The 18254-nt window shown below is 50.4% G+C and overlaps 1 protein-coding gene across 1 annotated transcript; it reads right to left on the bottom strand.

Annotated features, from left to right (window-relative positions):
* Positions 1-13616: 13616 nt before the first annotated feature.
* LOC127396212 (olfactory receptor 14J1-like) lies at positions 13617-14573 on the bottom strand. Its single transcript, XM_051643833.1, has one exon. It carries the CDS (start codon positions 14571-14573, stop codon positions 13617-13619), a length of 957 nt encoding a protein of 318 aa, XP_051499793.1.
* Between the last annotated feature and the right edge of the window lie 3681 nt (positions 14574-18254).

The following is an 18254-nucleotide window of genomic DNA, read 5'->3' as shown; positions in this document are numbered from 1 at the left end:
CCCCAGGTGCCAGCAGGACTCAGCTGAACTCAGACCCTGCTCTAAGGGCAGCGCGCGGGCCCTGCAGAGCCCGTAGGAGGGGGCTTGGGCAGGGGAGCACCCAGGGGACCAGCCAGAGCCTCTACCTTGGAGATGCTGCTCCCCTCCTCTCTCCTCTTGCTCTGCCCCACGCTGGTGGCCACGGAGGCAACCTGGGGGCCGCTGACGGTCGGGCTGGTCTCCTGCTCCTTGGCTAACAGGTTGTGCAGCTGCCCCAGCTTGGCTGGGAGCAGACGGCGCCGGACCCCAAAGTTGACCGAACACGTGTCTCTTGGCACCAGGACGAGGTCCAGAAGCTGGGGGGGGCTGAACGAGTTCATGGTGCTGTCCTGTCTGGTACAGCAGAGCTGAGCAGGGACACCAGAGGCTTTCTGCCAGGGGTATCTGTCTGGGTGGGTGAGAGGGATGGAGAGCTGATAGCCTTCCTTCTCCTTGTCACCTCAGAGAGCGATCCCAGCTGGGGGGTCACACGAGTGGCAAAGTGAGCCCCGGCGTGGGGTTTTTATAGGGGGGAGAGGCTGATGTCACAGAGCAGGGCTGTGACCCCACCAGGCAGCGCTGGAGGGCTGGGGGCTGCAGGGCTGGGGGTGCCCCAGCACTCAGCACTGGCACAGCTTGGCTGCCTCCTCCTGCAAGAGGAGCTCTAGGACAGCCTGAAAACTCGGGGGATGCAGGTCAGTGTATTTTTGGAGGCAGAAACCCAGGAAAAAGACATTCCAAGCACACCAGTCCACACTGGAGGTGGCTGGAGGACGAGGTCCTTCCTGCTCTTGCCCGGGTAGGGAGCAGCAAAGCTGCTGGAGGTGAAGGGAGTTGGTATTTCCAGTGAAACCCACTCGAGGATGTTGGTTTGTGGGTCACACAAGGGCAAAAACAGGGCATCTCAGGCCCTGGGTTACACACCCGTACGTATGCTGGGTGTTCCTGCCCTGGGCCCTGCAGAGAGGAAAACCTTCTCCAGGGTTTCCAGGCCGATTCCTGCCAGGAAAAGGGTGGCAGCCCAGAGGAAATCAGGCACCCGTGAGCCACAGATCAGCCCCTTCAGGTGAGGAAGCATTTCTTGTGGCTTCCCCTTTGCTTCCAAAGCCATCCACCTCAAGAGTGAACAAATCTGGCAGCATTCCCCTCTGTTTTCTCAAAAAGGTTGAATTCATTTCCAGAACCCTTTTTTTTCCCCCTTTTAAAGTGCAGTGAACCTCTCCAGGTGACAGCAATCAGCCCTTCCCACACACCTGAATGAAGCGTTTGGAGACGGGGTCTTTGTTCTCCATCCTATGTAAGACAGTTACCAATGATTTAATGGGTTTTCAGGACTGCTGGTGTAGATTTCTGGAAGAGCAAACTAGGAGAGTTCTGTTTTTCTGAAGAAAAACCTCTTAGACTTGGGCAGTTACACCCGAGCAGCCAGGAAGCCACCTGCAAGCTCTTTTCCCCAAGACCCATGGTGTCTTGGCAAGCAGTTTCTCACTCCACGTTTCAGCAACTCACCATTATTTGGTGAAATCTCTCTGGGATTCTAAATAAAGGTTTTTTTTTTTCCCCGTTTCTTCAGCAGACTAAGCCTGGCCTGACCAGGGAGCACCCCTTGCAGAACCAGGGGGCTGGATTATCACACGCTGTGCCCTCGGTCCCTGAGCAAAGCCAGCAGCTGGTGAGCTTGAAGCGAGATGTGCACGGGTTTTTCAAGGAAGACCTGTGGAAAGCTCCCTGAGGAACAAGCTTGTTGGGAGGATGTGGTGCTCCTCACAAGGACTGGCAACCCCCAAGCTTGGTCATTGAAAGAAAGCAGGTTTATTTGCAGGTGGTTTGTGTTGGTATGAGAACTCGAAATAAACCAAAATCTAAACATAGAAAAATATGTCAATGGCATATTTGGTCTTTGTATCTATTGGTATAGTTGGTGTCTATACAGACCCATTTATAACATAAATATCAGCATCCTCTAAATGCAGCATGAGCTGGTTTGTCCAAGGGAGCAGGAGCCTTCCTACATACCTAAAATCCGTGGTCACCTACGCTTGACTCCTCCTGCTCTCTCCCCCAGTTCTAAACCAACGTGATCAATCTTCTTCCTTCCTGGAGCAGCTGCCAGTCTCCACCATTCTGCTCCTGCATCTCAGTTCCCCCAGAAGAGGACAAATTCCCCCCCAGCACAGGCTCCTAGGTTCACTTAATTTCTTTTAAAACTGGGCTACATTCATGTTTTTCAGCTTCTCTCAAAAGATTTTATCCTCAAAGTGTGTGAATAGCTTTTTCTCTGCTGGGCTCTGAAACACAAGGACTTCCAGAGCTGGATGAGCATCTTCCATCTTCCTGTGCAGCTTCCCTGGCTGAGCCTGGCTCTGAGGACAAGGAAGAGCTGGGAAACTGAGTGATGGCAAAGGGAAAGATCTGTCTAGTTACCCAGCTGGCTAAGTGCTCTTCTTGCTCTGCTCCAGCCCCCAGTGCCTCATCCCCCTGACAAGGAAGCCAGGCTGTTCTCCAGCTCTCAGAGCCCTTCCAGCTGTGCAAGCTGCCTCCAGTCCTGAGCAGCACAGAGTGTCCATATTCTGAGCATTTCAACTGAACCAAGCAAGGGTAGAAGGAGCAGGAATAAACCTTTTGAAAGGAAATGCATGCAAGAACTTGCTGTTGGTTCTACTGGTGGAGGTAAGTCTCAGTCCTGCTGGCATTTCAAAGTTGTGCCAGCTTCTTTTATAGCTTCAGCTTAGAAAATCTTCAAGTCCATGGGTGCTAGAAATCAGTTCTGCCAAGGTGTCACACCTGGTTCAGTCATAAGAGATCAGAGAGGCCCCAGAGAGGGGCAAAAACCAAGAAACATGGCCCAGCAGGACAAGCTGTCTACTTCTGTCATGCTCAGCTAAGCTCTGGTTCCTCGAGAAGGTGGGACATGTCAGCAGAGCTGAAGTGCAGCCTCCTGGCAGGGTGCTTCCCCTCCCCTAGTGCTTCCCCCAGGAAGCATTGCTGCACTCCAGGCAGCTCCTGCAAACAAATCTCCCTTCAACAAAGCTGATGTGAAACTCCGATCGAGTTTCTCTGCACTAGACTAAGACCTCTAGACCTTTCAGGCCGCTGAAGTGCTAGCAGTTTCCACTCAGTCTAGTTCAGCTCTTCAGAAAGTCAGATTTCTTCTTGCAGATGCATTTCTGTGAACGTCAGTCGTGCTGCAAAGGCTTCCCTGCAAAATGCCTCCTTGCCCTCTGGTCAGACACCAACATGTTCAGCCCAAGGAACAAAACGACTCAGTGCTTTACTTATTTTCAGGGATTCCTTGGTGTGCATGCACAGCACTAGTTGATGTGAAGCACAGCTGGGCTGATTCTAGCTATTAGAAAATCTCAGCCAACTACTTCATGCCCTGTTGGGCTGCTCAGTCTCTTTCCACGCCCCTCCATCGTTCCTTAGCTCTTTCCCAGCACACAGCAGCACTGTACACGAAAGGAGGTATGAAAACAGATGAAAACTGGGGAATGAAATGGCCACAAAGTCGTTAACAAGTTGGCGGCCTGTGCTGGAGTCGGTAAAACAGCTTCGGGCGGACCGGGAAGCTGCAGCCCCGGGGTGAGGGAACTCTAAACCAGCTCCCACTGCCCCTGCAAGCACGGACGTGCCACTCCCACCCCCTCCCCTTCTTGAAGTGTGCTCGTTACCCCCCGAGACAGAGGATGAGTTCGAGGAAGCAGCAGGAAGGGAACCTGTGAGTTGGTGTTTAACAGATCTATCGGCCCCCGGAGCGAATGACGGGGTGACGTGTTTGCCCTCTCACCCCCCTTCAGAACTTGCTGCCTGTACAGCCCGTTCCTGTAGCAATTCCAGGCACAGACCCAGGCAAATCTTGGAAGAAAGTGTCTGAGCAGGCTAAAGAGGGAGGACAAGTGGAACTGGCCAGTGGTATTTTAGCTTGCCCCGTTATTCGTGGTAACAAGACAGAATCAAACGAGTGGGATCCGTTTCATCGGAGTGTTCTACGTGATTCAAGAACTACGATTATGCAAGATGGATTTACCTTGAATGACTTACAGGAATTGTTGGGAACTACCAATTGGCTAAGGCCTTTGTTGGGGCTGTCTAACACCTTGCTAGCTCCACTATTGGAACTGCTAAAAGGAGACGCTGACCTGTCATCTCCTCGGTGCCTCACGCCAGAAGCTGAAACAGCACTTAAACAGGTGGAAATTGGCATTTCAGAAAAGAAGGCATGGAGAGTCACTACTGCTATTCCTCTTAGTTTGTATGTCTTGTTGTTTCGTGATCACCCGGTTGGGCTGATTGCTCAGTGGTATGAAGAATGGACAGATCCATTACACCTTCTGGAGTGGGTTTTTGTACCATACTACAAAAAAAAAAAAAAAGGAGCAGCTTGTTGGGCTTTGGCAGTTTTTGCAGTGATGGGGTGTCCAGCACATCACAGGCATTCCTCCTTCTCCCACAGGTCAAGCTCTTGTTGAGCCCACACATCAGTCCCTCAGGGTGTTGCTTGAAAAGCAAGGTGGGGGAATGATGGGTGAAACAAGCACGAGTGTGGAAAGCAGTATATGCAATGAATCATTTAACTGTTCCTCCTTCTAGCACAGGACCTGTTCTCATAACTCATTTCTCTGCACTCTGACAGGGACCTGGTGCCATCGTGTGCCCCTGTTTGGGTTCGTCACCTTCAGACTCGAGTCTGGGAAGGCCCCTGGGACCTTGTCCCTTGGGGGCCTGACTTGGGTTGTGCTTGTGTCTCCACAGCTGCTGGGATCGCTGGGTACCTGCTCAGTGCCCTGTCCTGGCTGCTGTGGGGGCAGCAGAACTAATGGCACCTCCCCTGGTGCCATGGAGCAGCAAAGACAGATGGGTCTGGTTGGTACACGCCATGGATCAGACAAAATCTGGGACTTCAGCAGCCCAGACTGAGCAGCTTTCGGCATGAAAATGATGTTAAATGATGCTCATCACTACAGGTAAAAAAGAGAGTTGTAACAGATGGTGTTGGATTGTTAACTCAGTAGATTTGGGGAATGCTGGGGAGCCCTTTGCTGTCAGTTCATTTTTGCTTCAGCTGTGGCCGCAAAAGCGTTGATAGAATTGAATAAGTTAGTGTGTTGTGTGGTAAAAAGAGCTAATGAGATTTCTGAATTATTGGGTGTCATATGAATAGTGGTTGCCATGTTGTTCTGTAGAACTGGGCTGCTGCTGGTTTCCTGCTGTTGGCTGATGGACACGGGTGTGAAGCGGTGATGGAACGTGGACTTGAGAGGCAACTTGAAGCCAACCCACAAGAGCATCCAGGAACTGAGTGACAAAGCCAAAAGGATCGCAGAAGATAACGGGTTTTTTGGACTGGTTGGAAGGTTGAAACGTGTCAGGAGGGGTGAAAAGCTGGTTGCAAACAGGATGCTCAAGATGACGTGTCGTCCCTGTCGTTTTGCCGGTAGCGCCGCGTTTGCCGCCTGCCCTGCAAAGGGCCCTGCAGAGGAGGGTAAACGCAGCCCTCTTGCTGGAAAACAAAAGGGGGAATTGTGGGCATCAGCTACGGGCCCCAGGCGGCCTGGATTTTAACAAGCTACAGCTCTGCCCTTGGCAGTTAGAGACAAACACGTTTGTGGGAAAAGAAGGCACAAGAGAGATACGGACGCGTGTTGATGTAAGATGTAAGAAACTTGTGACCTGTCACCAAGTGGGACAGAACGTGTGAGCAGGAGCTGTTCACCAAGGGGAAGGAGGCGTGAGGAGCGTGGGCAGGAGAAAAGGGTATAAGAATGGGATGTAACCTAATCATAAAGGCTGATACTGGTGACCATCAAGGCGTCCCGGTCCCTGGCTCCCCCGCAAGTTGCTTAACGTTGTAGACAAGTTCCCCCTCCTGTGGATAAAGAACTACATGGAGTCAGTGTGAGAGGCAATGAGTTCCTCCAGGCTAGAGATCAGCTGCTGTTTCTCCTGCAGAGCTGTCGAGAGACAGAAGTCCTGCCACAATACTATTGAGCTGGTGCACAGCTGAGGGCTGGGAAGCCCCACCAGAGGAAAAGGACATGCAGCCTGTCCCTAAGCCACCCTGTCAGCAGCTCCTGCCCAGGAGCAGCCACCAAGCTGAGGTTTGCCAGGGAAAAGGCTCCTCCTTCCTCCCACAGCCTGCTCGGATGGCTGACCCCGAGGGATGGGCTCAGCTGGCACCATCTGATGGGCAGTGACAGCCCCAAGGGACGGGCTCAGCTGGCACCATCTGATGGGCAGTGACAGCCCCAAGGGACGGGCTCAGCTGGCACCATCTGATGGGCAGTGACAGCCCCGAGGGCTGGGCTCAGCTGGCACCATCTGATGGGCAGTGACAGCCCCAAGGGATGGGCTCAGCTGGCACCATCTGATGGGCAGTGACAGCCCCAAGGGATGGGCTCAGCTGGCACCATCTGATGGGCAGTGACAGCCCCGAGGGACGGGCTCAGCTGGCACCATCTGATGGGCACTGACAGCCCCACGGGATGGGCTCAGCTGTCACCCAGCAGGCAGCTGGCAGCAGCAGAGGTGAGCTGGCAAGGGAACCTCACCCTGGGGACCTGGCAGGGTTTCCTTCTGGAGGGACCTGGGCATTTCTTGCCTCCCTCCCCAGGCTGGCCCACGACCATGGTGCCAGGCTGGGGTCGGTGCTGGTGTCGTGCCCGGGCAGTTGAGGTGCTGGATCTGGAGATTTGGTCATGGTAGCAGTGGGTGGGAGAAACTGCCGGCGGCGAGGGAAGCGAGCAGTCCAGAATCAATGTGATTGATAAAGCAAGCTTTGATTTATTCAATACACGGTGTTACTTTTATACCCTTTTCCAAACCTACTTGTAGTGAATTCATTGGATAGTAACTACTTGTAGTGATTTCACTGGATGGTAACTACTTGCAGTGATTTTACTGGATAGCAACACACATCTGAGTTCCAGGGTTCTTCCTTGTTTTCTATTATTCTACTTCTCTACCTTGTCCTTGAGTTAGTTTAAGCTAACAGAGAGGTAGTTCGCAGCCGTCGTCGCAAGATGGAGCTGCTGCTACATGAACTGCTGTTGGTGTCCGCGCCGCAGTTCCTGGCGCTCCGTCTCCAGTTTTATTTTTTGTTTTGTTTTGTTTTTTTGGAGCTCTGCCTGAAGACGGATTTTGCGGAAGAGGCGCAAGGGCTGCTAAGACTTGGCTCTGGGCTTGCACTAAATTGTTCCCTAATTCTTTCACTGCTTCTACCAACATTGCTTGCGGTCCGACCGGCACCCTACTCGTCCGATCTAACATTTCCTCTACAGAAGCATCCCCGGGCAGCGTCACAATAATAGCCCTAGTAGCGGCATCACAGTTCTCCATAATACACTGCCGTGATCATGCTCCCTTCATCCACTCCTGCGCATCTGAACCATCAATTGCATCGGTAACTCTGCCCACAAAACCAGCAAACGGCTCTTCCCTGCCCTGTTTAATAGACATATAGGACGGGGTGGGTGGTGCTGTCTTAACCATTGCTATAGCTACGCGGGCTAACCGCATTGATTCCCTTAGTACTGCCGGACCTAGCTGTACCTGCATATCCACAGTAGCAAAAGGACCCACGCCCATCAAATGTTCCACCGTGACACCCTGCAATGGGTCCTGCTGACCGCGGGGGGTGTTAACTGCCCTGTCACAAAGTCTGTTCCAATGCGCCTGCCACAACAGTAATTGCGACTGCGTCATAATCATTCTCACAATCGTCTTAATATCTTCTGGGCAAAGAATTCCACTGCCCCAAATATAATTCAACATTTGCCTGGTGGGTTCACTGTGTAACCCAGATTCATTTACCATAGCACGTAACTGTGACAACAGCTTCCAATCAATAGGACTATACTCTCCTCTTGCCCCTTGATCTGTAACTTCAAAGAACACCGGAAAGGCACAAGATTCCTGCATAACACTTAACAAGTCATGATCACCCTTCTCGATAGCTGTCTGAGAGATCTCCTGCCAGTTTATACACAACACTCCCGCGGAACTTTTTCTGAACTTCCCTTCCTGATTACTATCACTTTTCACTACCAGCTCGTTCTTATGATTTTCTGCTGTCTCTCGTTTCAACTCCTCCTCGGCATTCTCTGGCAGTCTGCCTTCTCCATTGTGTTCTTCTAACTGCGGAGCCGATGGCCCCCCTCCCCCAGAAGCACTAGCAATCAAAGGCTTCACTAACACTGAACACCCTGTCGGGGGGTGGGCACATAATCAACCCCTAACTGGAGCTTGCCTGCCTCTTTTTCTGTACCTACTCCTCTCAAGTGACTGGAAGCAACTGCTGCTGTTTTTTCCTCTGCCTGATACTGTTTAAGACAATTTATCACTGCCCGCCACGGCTTCATTAACTTTTTCACACCCTTATCACCATCTATTACCCTATTCCATAACAAATCACCGCACTCTCGCCACGCCTCAACCTGAAACAACGCACCTGGATCCTTAAAACAACCTTGATCTTTCCCAAAAGCTACCAACCCCGCCAACTCCTTTTTAAGGTCAATATCCTTTACTGCCCGCTTTTCTAAAAAGCGTAATAATAAATCAAGGGCTACCTCACTTTCCATTTTCGGCCAGTATATCTATATATCCCTGACCCTAATAATTTAGTGCAGCCTTTTACCTTGTCTTAGAGCGCGCTCTTCATCAAAATCGTCATGAGCAGCCCAACAATCCGGACGGCGAACCTCTGCTATCAGGTCGGTTCAAGCAGGGATCAGCCTGTCGATGCCAGCATTCTGCGGCTGATCTTCTGCTCCCCGGTCGCTGCTGCCGGTGCTTCTCCGGAGCTCCCGCCGACTTGGGTGACAACAAGGAATGGGGGTCCCTGTTCGGGCGCCACTTGCCGGCGCTGAGGGAGGCAAGCAGTCCAGAATCAGTGTGATTGATCAAGCAAGCTTCAATTTATTGAATACACAGTGTTACTTTTATACCCTTTTCCAAAACTACTTGTAGTGATTGCATTGGATAGTCATGATATCATCGGATAGCTCTATTTACATGCTCCACCTTCTATATGGTAACATACACACAGAGTTCTCAGGGTTCTTCCTTATTCTCTATTATTCTACTTCTCTGTCTTGTCCTTGTGTTAGTTTCCTTGTTACATTCTTATATACAAGGCCCAGTGCCTCCCTTTGTTAAGCTAACAAAGAGACTGTTATACTTGTGTTAGGCTAACAAGGAGATTGCTTGTACAGTTGCTACTTGTGTTAAAGTCTCAAGGAGATTGCAAGGACCCATGGCCTTGCTGCTCAAGCCATTCTTCAACAATCATCCATTATGACATCATCCGTTATGATGTCACCCATTATGACATCACCCATTTTGATGTTACCAATTATGATATCACCCATTATGACATCGCTTATTATGACATCATCCATTATGACATTACCCATTATGACGTCATTCATTATGACGTCATCCATTTTGACATCACTCATTTTGACGTCATTCATTATGACATCACCAACAACGATGTCATGAATTATTACATCACCCATTATGATGTCATCCATTATGACATCATCCATTATGAAGTCACCAATTATGACGTCATCCATTATGTGGAAATTCATTGTGATGTCAACTATTATGATGTCACCCATTATAATGTCACCCATTATGACGTCATCCATTATGATGTCACCAAATATGACGACACCCAGTATGACATCACCCATTATGACACAATCCATTGTAAAGTCACCCCTTATGACGTCACTCATTATGACATCATTCATTTTCACATCATCCATTTTGTCGTCATCCATTATGACATCACCAACTATGATGTCACCCATTATGACATCAGCCATCATGATGACAGCCATTCCATTATGACATCATACATTATGACATCATGCATTATAACATCACCCCTTATGACGTCACCCATTATGACATCACCCATTCTGACATCATCCATTATGACATCATCCATTTTGATGTCACTCATTTTGACGTCATCCATTATGATGTCACCAACTATGATGACACCCATTATGACATAACCCATTATGACATCAGCCATTCCATTATGACGTCACCCATTATGACGTCATCCATTATGAGGTCACCCATTATGATGTCACCCATTATGACATCAGCAACTATGACATCATCCATTATGACATCACCCATTATGTGGAAATTCATTATTATGTCACCCATTATGACATCAGCAACTATGTTGTCACCCATTATGATGTCATCCATTATGACATAACCCATTATGCAGTCACCCATTATGATATCACCAACTATGTCAGCATCCATTATGACATCACTAATTATGACATCATCCATTATGTCATCACCAACTATGACGTCACCCATTATGACGTCACCCATTATGATGTCATCCATTATGACATCACCCATTATTATGTCAGCCATTACATTATGACATCATACATTATAACATCATGCATTATAATGTCACCCCTTATGAATTCACCCATTATGACATCATCCATTCTGACATGACCAACTATGACGTCCCCCATTATGACATCATCCATTATGACATCATCCATTATGACATCACCAACCATGACGTCACCCCTTATGACGTCACCCATTATGACACCATCCATTATGACGTCACCCATTATGACATCACTCATTATGATGTCACCCATTTTGATGTCATCCATTATGACGTCACCTCCTATGATGTCACCCATTATGACATCACCCATTATGACATCACCCATTATGATATCATCCTTTATAATGTCACCCATTATGATGTCCTCCATTATGATATAACTAACTATACATTATGATATAACCAACTATTACATCAAGCATTATGACAACACGCATTAGTACATCATCCATTTTGACGTCATCCATTATGTCGTCACCACCTATGATGTCACCAATTATGACATCACCAATGATGATGTCACCCATTATAACATTATCCATTATGACATCACTCATTGTGAAATCATCCATTATGACATCACACATTATGACGTCATCCATTATGACATAAACCATTATGACATCATTCATTATTACATCATCCATTATGACATCATCCATTATGATGTCATCCATTATGACATCATCCATTATGTGGAAATTCATTCTGATGTCACCCATTATGATTTCGCCCATTATGACATCATCCATTATGACATCATCCATTATGACATCACCAACTATGTTGTCACCCATTAAGATGTCATCCATTATGACATTATCCATTATGACATCACCCATTGTGACATTGTCCATTATGACGTCACCCATTATGACATCATTCATTATTACGTCATCAATTTTGACGGCACTCATTTTTACATCATCCATTATTACATCACCAACTATGATGGCATCCATTATGACATCACCCATTATGATGCCAGCCGTTCCATTATTACATCATCTATTCTGACGTCACCCATCATGACATTATCCATTATTACGTCATCCATTATGACGTCATCCATTATGACAGAACCCATTATGAAGTCACCCATTATGATATCACCCATTATGACGTCATCCATTATGACATAAACCATTATGACATCATTCATTATTACTCAATCCATTATGACATAAACCATTATGACACAATTAATTATTACGTCATCCATTATGATGTCTTCCATTATGACATCACCCATTATGACGTCATCCATTATGACGTAAATCATTATGACATCATCCATTAAGACGTCACCCATTATGATATCACCCATTATGGCATCATCCATTATGACATCAGCAACTATGACATCGTCCATTATGACATCATCCATTATGACATCATCCATTATGTGGAAATTCATTCTGATGTCACCCATTATGATTTCACCCATTATGACATCATCCATTATGACATCATCCATTATGACATCACTGAAGTGGCCTTGCTGCAAGGGACCCTCACCCACCCGTTCCTGCCATCAGCGAGATGGGGTTTGTATGTGTTTGTGTATCAGTGCAGAGACCTGTTCTCCCCCCGACCTGTTCCTCCCTTCCCGGTGTTAGAGTGAATTCCTTCCTGTTTCCATTTCCAGCCCGTCAGTCTCTCTTCCTTATTCCACTTGGGAGGCTGGGGAGGGGTAATAGGGAGCAATCCTGCCTTCTGTGGTTCGCCCTGTCTGTTTAAACCAAGACACGAGGTGAGAATTGATTCAACACATAAGATGTCAGGCTCAGCATCTCAGCTCGGGGGTTGCTGGGGTGGGGAATTGTTGCTCGGAAGAATCACGCGCACGGTGTCCCGGGTGGTGAGCAGGTGTCTTGTGCAGCACTCTGTCTTGTCTTTTATTAGTATCACTGGTATTGCTGTTTCTTCAGGCCTTCTCTTGTGGAGGGAGGTGACTCTCCCCCTCTGCTCTGCTGTGGGAAGACCCTCCCTGCAGTGCTGTGTTCAGTTCTGGGGTGACCAAGACCAGAAGGGCATGGAGCTCCTGGAGGGAGTCCAGAGGAGGACACAAAGATGATCCAAGGGCTGAGAGAGTTGGGGGTGTTGAGCCTGGAGAAGAGAAGGCTCCAGGGAGACCTTGGAGCACCTTCCAGTGCTTGAAGGGGCTCCAGGAAAGCTGGGGAGGGGCTTTTTCCTAGGGCATGGAGTGATGGAGTGAGGGGCAATGGGGTTAACCTGGTGTCGGGAGTCGATATTGGCTACAACCAAGGCTGCCCTTGAGCTTGGCATCCCTCACCAGCCCTTCCTTGTTGGTGAGATCAAGGTCCAGCACAGCACCTCTCTGTGTTGTTTTCCCAATTCTTAAAAAAAATCCGGGATTCAGTCAGAAGAAACCTCACAGAGTTTTACCCAGAGAAGCAGTCAGTCCTTTGCCAGGGGCAGAATCATCCCCAGAATGAGGGCTGGCTGAGAGCTGAGCAACTCAGCAGTGACCCTGAGAAGAAGGGCCTGGGCATTCAAGGAGTGTCCCAGGAGCCAGTGGTGTGTGCTCAGAGTTATAAGGCCAGTTGCAAATAGGGCAGCAGAGTGACTGCATCATTGGGAAGGGAAGAGCCATGGGTGTCACCTCCCTGGATTGTGTGAGGCCCTTGACGTGGTCCCTCAAAACATCCTTCTCTCTAACCTGGAGAGAGAAGGGTTTGATGTGTGGACTGCTCAGTGGATGAGGAATGGGTGAGATGGTCAGATCCAGAGGGCAGTGGTGAATGGCTCAGTGTCCAGATGGAGATGGTGACAAGTGTCCCTCAGGGGTCCGTCCTGGGACCAGTCCTGGTTAATATCTGTATCAATGAGCTAGAGAGCTGAGTGGTGCAAGTGACATGGCTGGGGGACAGGATGCCATGCAGAGCAGCTAATTTGGGTTACTGGACAGCCAAGGACTCAGAGCAAGTGTTAGAAACTTTAATGATGGATCAAAGGAAACAAAGCAGGTCCGTGTCTCAGTTGTAGCGACACAAGTGCAAACACCTCTGCAGGAACAAAACCATGGGTGACAATAAGAACAGCAGTAATGAGAAATAAAAACAAAATAAATAAACATAAAATAATAATATAAAAACAAAACACAACACCAAAAAAGCAAAAACAAATATACAAACAAAGAAAAACTTTGCAATGACATAACTTGGAGTCACTTCTGGAAAGAGGCTTTAAATCTCTCACTCTTGAACAATGAAGAAATCACTTTCCTGAGGGCGTCCTTGAGCTCCTGGTTCCTCATGCTGTAGATGAGGGGGTTCACTGCTGGAGGCACCACTGAGTACAGAACAGCCACCACCAGGTCCAGGGATGGGGAGGAGATGGAGGGGGGCTTCAGGTAGGCAAAGATGGCAGTGCTGATGAACAGGGAAACCACAGACAGGTGAGGGAGGCAGGTGGAAAAGGCTTTGTGCCTTCCCTGCTGAGAGGGGATCCTCAGCACAGCCCTGAAGATCTGCACATAGGACACCACCATGAAGACAAAACAGCCAAATGCTAACAAAACACTAATCACAATAAGCCCAAGTTCCCTGAGGTAGGAGTGTGAGCAGGAGAGCTTGAGGATCTGGGGGATTTCACAGAAGAACTGTCCCAGGGCATTGCCCTGGCAGAGGGGCAGTGAAAATGTACTGGCTGTGTGCAGCAGAGCATTGAGAAACCCAGAGGCCCAGGCAGCTGCTGCCATGTGGACACAAGCTCTGCTGCCCAGGAGGGTCCCGTAGTGCAGGGGTCTGCAGATGGCCACGTAGCGGTCATAGCACATGATGGTGAGAAGGGACCACTCTGCTGAGAGGAAGAAGACAAAGAACAAGAGCTGTGCAGCACATGCTGAGTAGGAGATGGCCCTGGTGTCCCAGAGGGAATTGGCCATGGCTTTGGGGAGGGTGGTGGAGATGCAGCCCAGGTCGAGGAGGGAGAGGTTGAGCAGGAAGAAGTACATGGGGGTGTGGAGGTGGTGGTCCCAGGCGATGGTGGTGATGATGAGGCCGTTGCCCAGGAGGGCAGCCAGGTAGATGCCCAGGAAGAGCCAGAAGTGCAGGAGCTGCAGCTCCCGCCTGTCTGCGAATGCCAGGAGGAGGAACTGGCTGATGGAGCTGCTGTTGGACATCCCAGCCCTTTCCTCAGGAGCTGCTGCCAGAGGAGGAAAGCACACTCACAAGTCAGGACAGCCCTGAGCAAATCTCTTCCCATTCCCTCCCTTCACACCCCAGCCCCTGAAAACAGACATTGTCTCCATTTTTACAGAACCTTCTTGGATCTCCCTGGCTGGAGCTCTGGTCATGTGGGTCAAGTGTGCTGTGAGGAGCTGAGCTCCCAAGGAGCTCTCCCTGCTCCACAGCAGGGGGGAGCTGGGAAAAGTATGTCAGCTTCAAAAATACCCTCTTTTCCTCATCTGTGATCCACTTGTGCATATTCCTGTAGGAGAACCTCCACGAAACTCCTACAGCTGTGGTGCCACCAGCAGAGCTGGCTGGTCCCAAGCCCTCCACCCCAGCATGTCCAGAGAAGCTCAGCTGGGCTGGGCCCAGCGGTTTTGCTGCCCTGGCCACAGCTGCCTGAGAGCTCCTGCAGAATCGGTGTCTGAGCTGCACCTTAGACACCCTTGTCCTTAGGGAGCCTGAGGGGAAGGGCAAGGACAGCACAGGCAGCAGGGCCAGATGGAGAAATGCCCCGATGCTCCCAGAGAGGGAGGACAGGCACCCTGAGGTGGCACTTGGACGCTTCTCCTCCGCAGGGATCAAGCTGCTAAGCAGGTGACTCAGGCTGAGATCCCAGTGCCTTGGAGCCAGGAGCTCTGCTGTGGAGCAGAGGAGACCAAGGGCTTGCTGCGGGGAAGGGACCTGACTGCAGCTGCTCCTGCTGGAAGCTGTCCCCACCTCTCCTCCCTGGCCCTGCTCACAGCCCCATCCCACCCAGCCTGTGCTCAGCTCTGCCCTGCAGAGCCCTCCTGGCAGCAGGACCCTGCCCAGGGGCAGCTCTGTGCTGGCCACTCCTGAAGAGGAGACCAGATCAGCCCTGGGGAGAGCACAGAGCTGAGGGCAGTGCTTCCTGCAGGCAGAGGAAAGGCTGAAGGCACTTTCTCAGGGGCCTTGACAAACCTGCTCCTCTCTCCCTGCAAAGCTGCAGGAGTCTGGGTCTCCTGTCCAAGCCAGCAGCTCCAGGACTGGTTCCTCCCCCCGCACAGAGGGGCATGCAAAGAGACACTCACCATGCCCAGGGCTGTGAAGATGTCTCCTTCAGCAGCTCTCAGCCCTCCTGCCCCTCCTGCCTGCCTTTATCCTCTCTCCCTGCCTGGCTCCTCTCCCCTGCTGCCTGCAGGCAGTGCCCTCAGCCCCTGCTGGGGCTCCTCTCCACAAGGCAGGCTCAGCTGCACACTCCCAACTTTCTGCAGCATTAATGGGTCCCAGGGAGGACCATTACCAGGAAAGGCTGCACAGGGGCTGCTTAGAGCAGGAACCTGGAAGCACTCATGGCAGGCAGGGAAAGGCCATGGCAAGGTGGCTCTGATGAGCAGTGAAGCTGAAGAAACCTCTCCAGAAGCCAGAGTCAGGTGCAAACTCCAGAGTTTCTGGCAGTGTGAAGGGGTCCCACTGAGGGACATCCCTGACAAAGCTGCCTGGGCTCTGGTGAGAGCAGGAACCTGGAGGCCCTGCTGACAGGCAGGCAAAGGCAAGGACAAGATGGCTCTGAGCTGGAGTCAGCCTGGCTGGGGGAGATGATTCCAAGGTGCAAGCCCTGACCCAGAGGCCCTGGGAGAAGAGATCCTGCCCCTCACACGTTGCTCAGGGCTCTGCCCGGGCACTGGGATGTGGGGATGTGCAGTGCCTGGAGCAGGACTAGGAGACACTCTTTCTCAGGCTCACAGGTGTGATGAGGAGCCCATGGAGTCCTGCTGCTCTCATGAGAAGGTGTCTCCTCGTAGGCAGCAGCTGCAGAGAGAAGCTCCACAGCCCAGGAGATCAAGACCTGGGCTGGGGGCTCTCAGCCATGGCTGTGCCCCCAGCTGTCCCCACCACAGGCTGTCCTACAGTGTCTGACTCCTGCAGCTCTTTCCCTGCAGGCTGTGGACATCCCCCTGCTTCCCAAACTGGCCACCCATGGTGATGTCATGGCCATACATCCCATTTAAGGCTCTACTGCCCCATTGTGATGTCATGGCCATACATCCCATTTAAGGCTCTACTGCCCCATTGTGATGTCATGGCCATATCTTCCATACAAGGCCATATGAGGTACTGAGGCCGGAACCAAAGAGGACCTCTAGAGGAATCTCACAACCCAGCACTATATATATGTTTATATTTTGACGACAATCTCTAAATATCTGGTGCAACACTTACTGTGTCTCTGTAACCAGCAGACAGATCTCTCTTTATTTAGAGGCACGCTGCAAGGCCATGAACCAGACATCTGGCCTTGGGGAGACAGATGTGGTTCAAGCCAAAATAGAGAGAGATACCACCCACCCACCCCTCTTTGGCCCAGCCAGTCACTAGACTGGTTTTGAAATGAGTCCCATTGTCTGACTCAAGCCTTCCTGGAAGGACCATCTCCTTCATTCCTTCTATTTAGCAGCCCTTGGACACGTCTCAGGAGAACAGCAGTGGGTTCATTGTCTCAGGTTCTCGTGTCCTCTTTATAAGATCACACTAGAGAGACCACAGGTGGCATCCAAGTGGGTCCTGCCTCTCTTGCTGCTGTCTCCTAGCAGGACGTGTCCCCTTCATGGCTGCAGCACCAGCCTTCCCATCTCTCAGGCATCTTATTCCTTCCCTCAGTCATTTCTTCCATGGCTGAGGTGTGGAACTGATGGGGATCAGAGATCATGTCTCCATACTGTCGTGCTTTGAAAGCCACTTCACTCACAGTTGGTCTTTTGTAGTCATCAAATCATCCCCTGAAGGAGAACATCTGGGCATGTGCTGCTGGCACAGCCTGCACAGACCTCTGGAGCATTTGTGTGTCGCACAGAAGGTCACCAGGATCTGTAACCCCTTGTTATCATAGATCACCTCTGGCACAGCCAGTTCTCTCAGACACGTGATGTCTCTCTCAAGAGTGGCTGTTCTGCTTCGGCGCCAGTCGATGTCACCCTTGTGGGGGTATCTCTGCCTCACAGCTGAAAGAAGTTGGCTCCACAGGCTGGGAGTTCCTGCCTTACTCCCAAGTGCTCTATCAATGCAGCATCTCTGGCCAGGGATCCCAACTGCCTGCCTTCTCTTTCGTCCATGTCATAGATTTCAGCCCCACTATCAAAGCAGCAGAGCAACCAAGGCAGAAGGGGCTCACCTTCATGGAGGGTCAAGTCCTTTCTCATGAGGTGCAGTTCCTTTAGAGAGAAAGGTTGGACAAGGTCATCGTTGTCATCTGCTTGAGAAGGGCCTGCTCCTCCATCTGCTTGAGAAGAATCTTCTCCATCACTCTCTTCCTGGTCCTGTGGAAGCTGTGGAGATTTCAGACAGGGATGAGCTCTGGGACCAGTTGTCTTTGCCTTTCCCTTGATGACAGGATGAACCTTTACTCACTGGATGGAGGGCGAGTGGCCTTGGTCTTTGCAGCAGCAGCAGTGGTGGCAGCAGCCTTGCCTGGGGGGAGTGGCAGTGAGGGGAACAACATCTTGCTCTACCATCCACAGAACATTCTAAACATTCAGCAGAAGCATCCCTACTGAAACCTGCCATTCAGATCCAGAGCTGGGAGATTCAGCCCGAGACAAAACGCAGAGGTAAAGCTGACCCTGCCATTACCAACATGGACCTTTCTGTTCACATCAAAGCCCTTACTACAC

This window comes from Apus apus, unplaced genomic scaffold (assembly GCF_020740795.1).
Source record: "Apus apus isolate bApuApu2 unplaced genomic scaffold, bApuApu2.pri.cur manual_scaffold_34_ctg1, whole genome shotgun sequence".
NCBI lineage: Eukaryota > Metazoa > Chordata > Aves > Apodiformes > Apodidae > Apus > Apus apus.
This window is presented reverse-complemented; position numbering and strand designations above follow the sequence as displayed.

What these genes read in the sequence shown, in the direction of transcription:
- LOC127396212 (XM_051643833.1), bottom strand. Translation starts at nt 14,573, where the DNA reads ATGTCCAACAGCAGCTCCATCAGCCAGTTCCTCCTCCTGGCATTCGCA.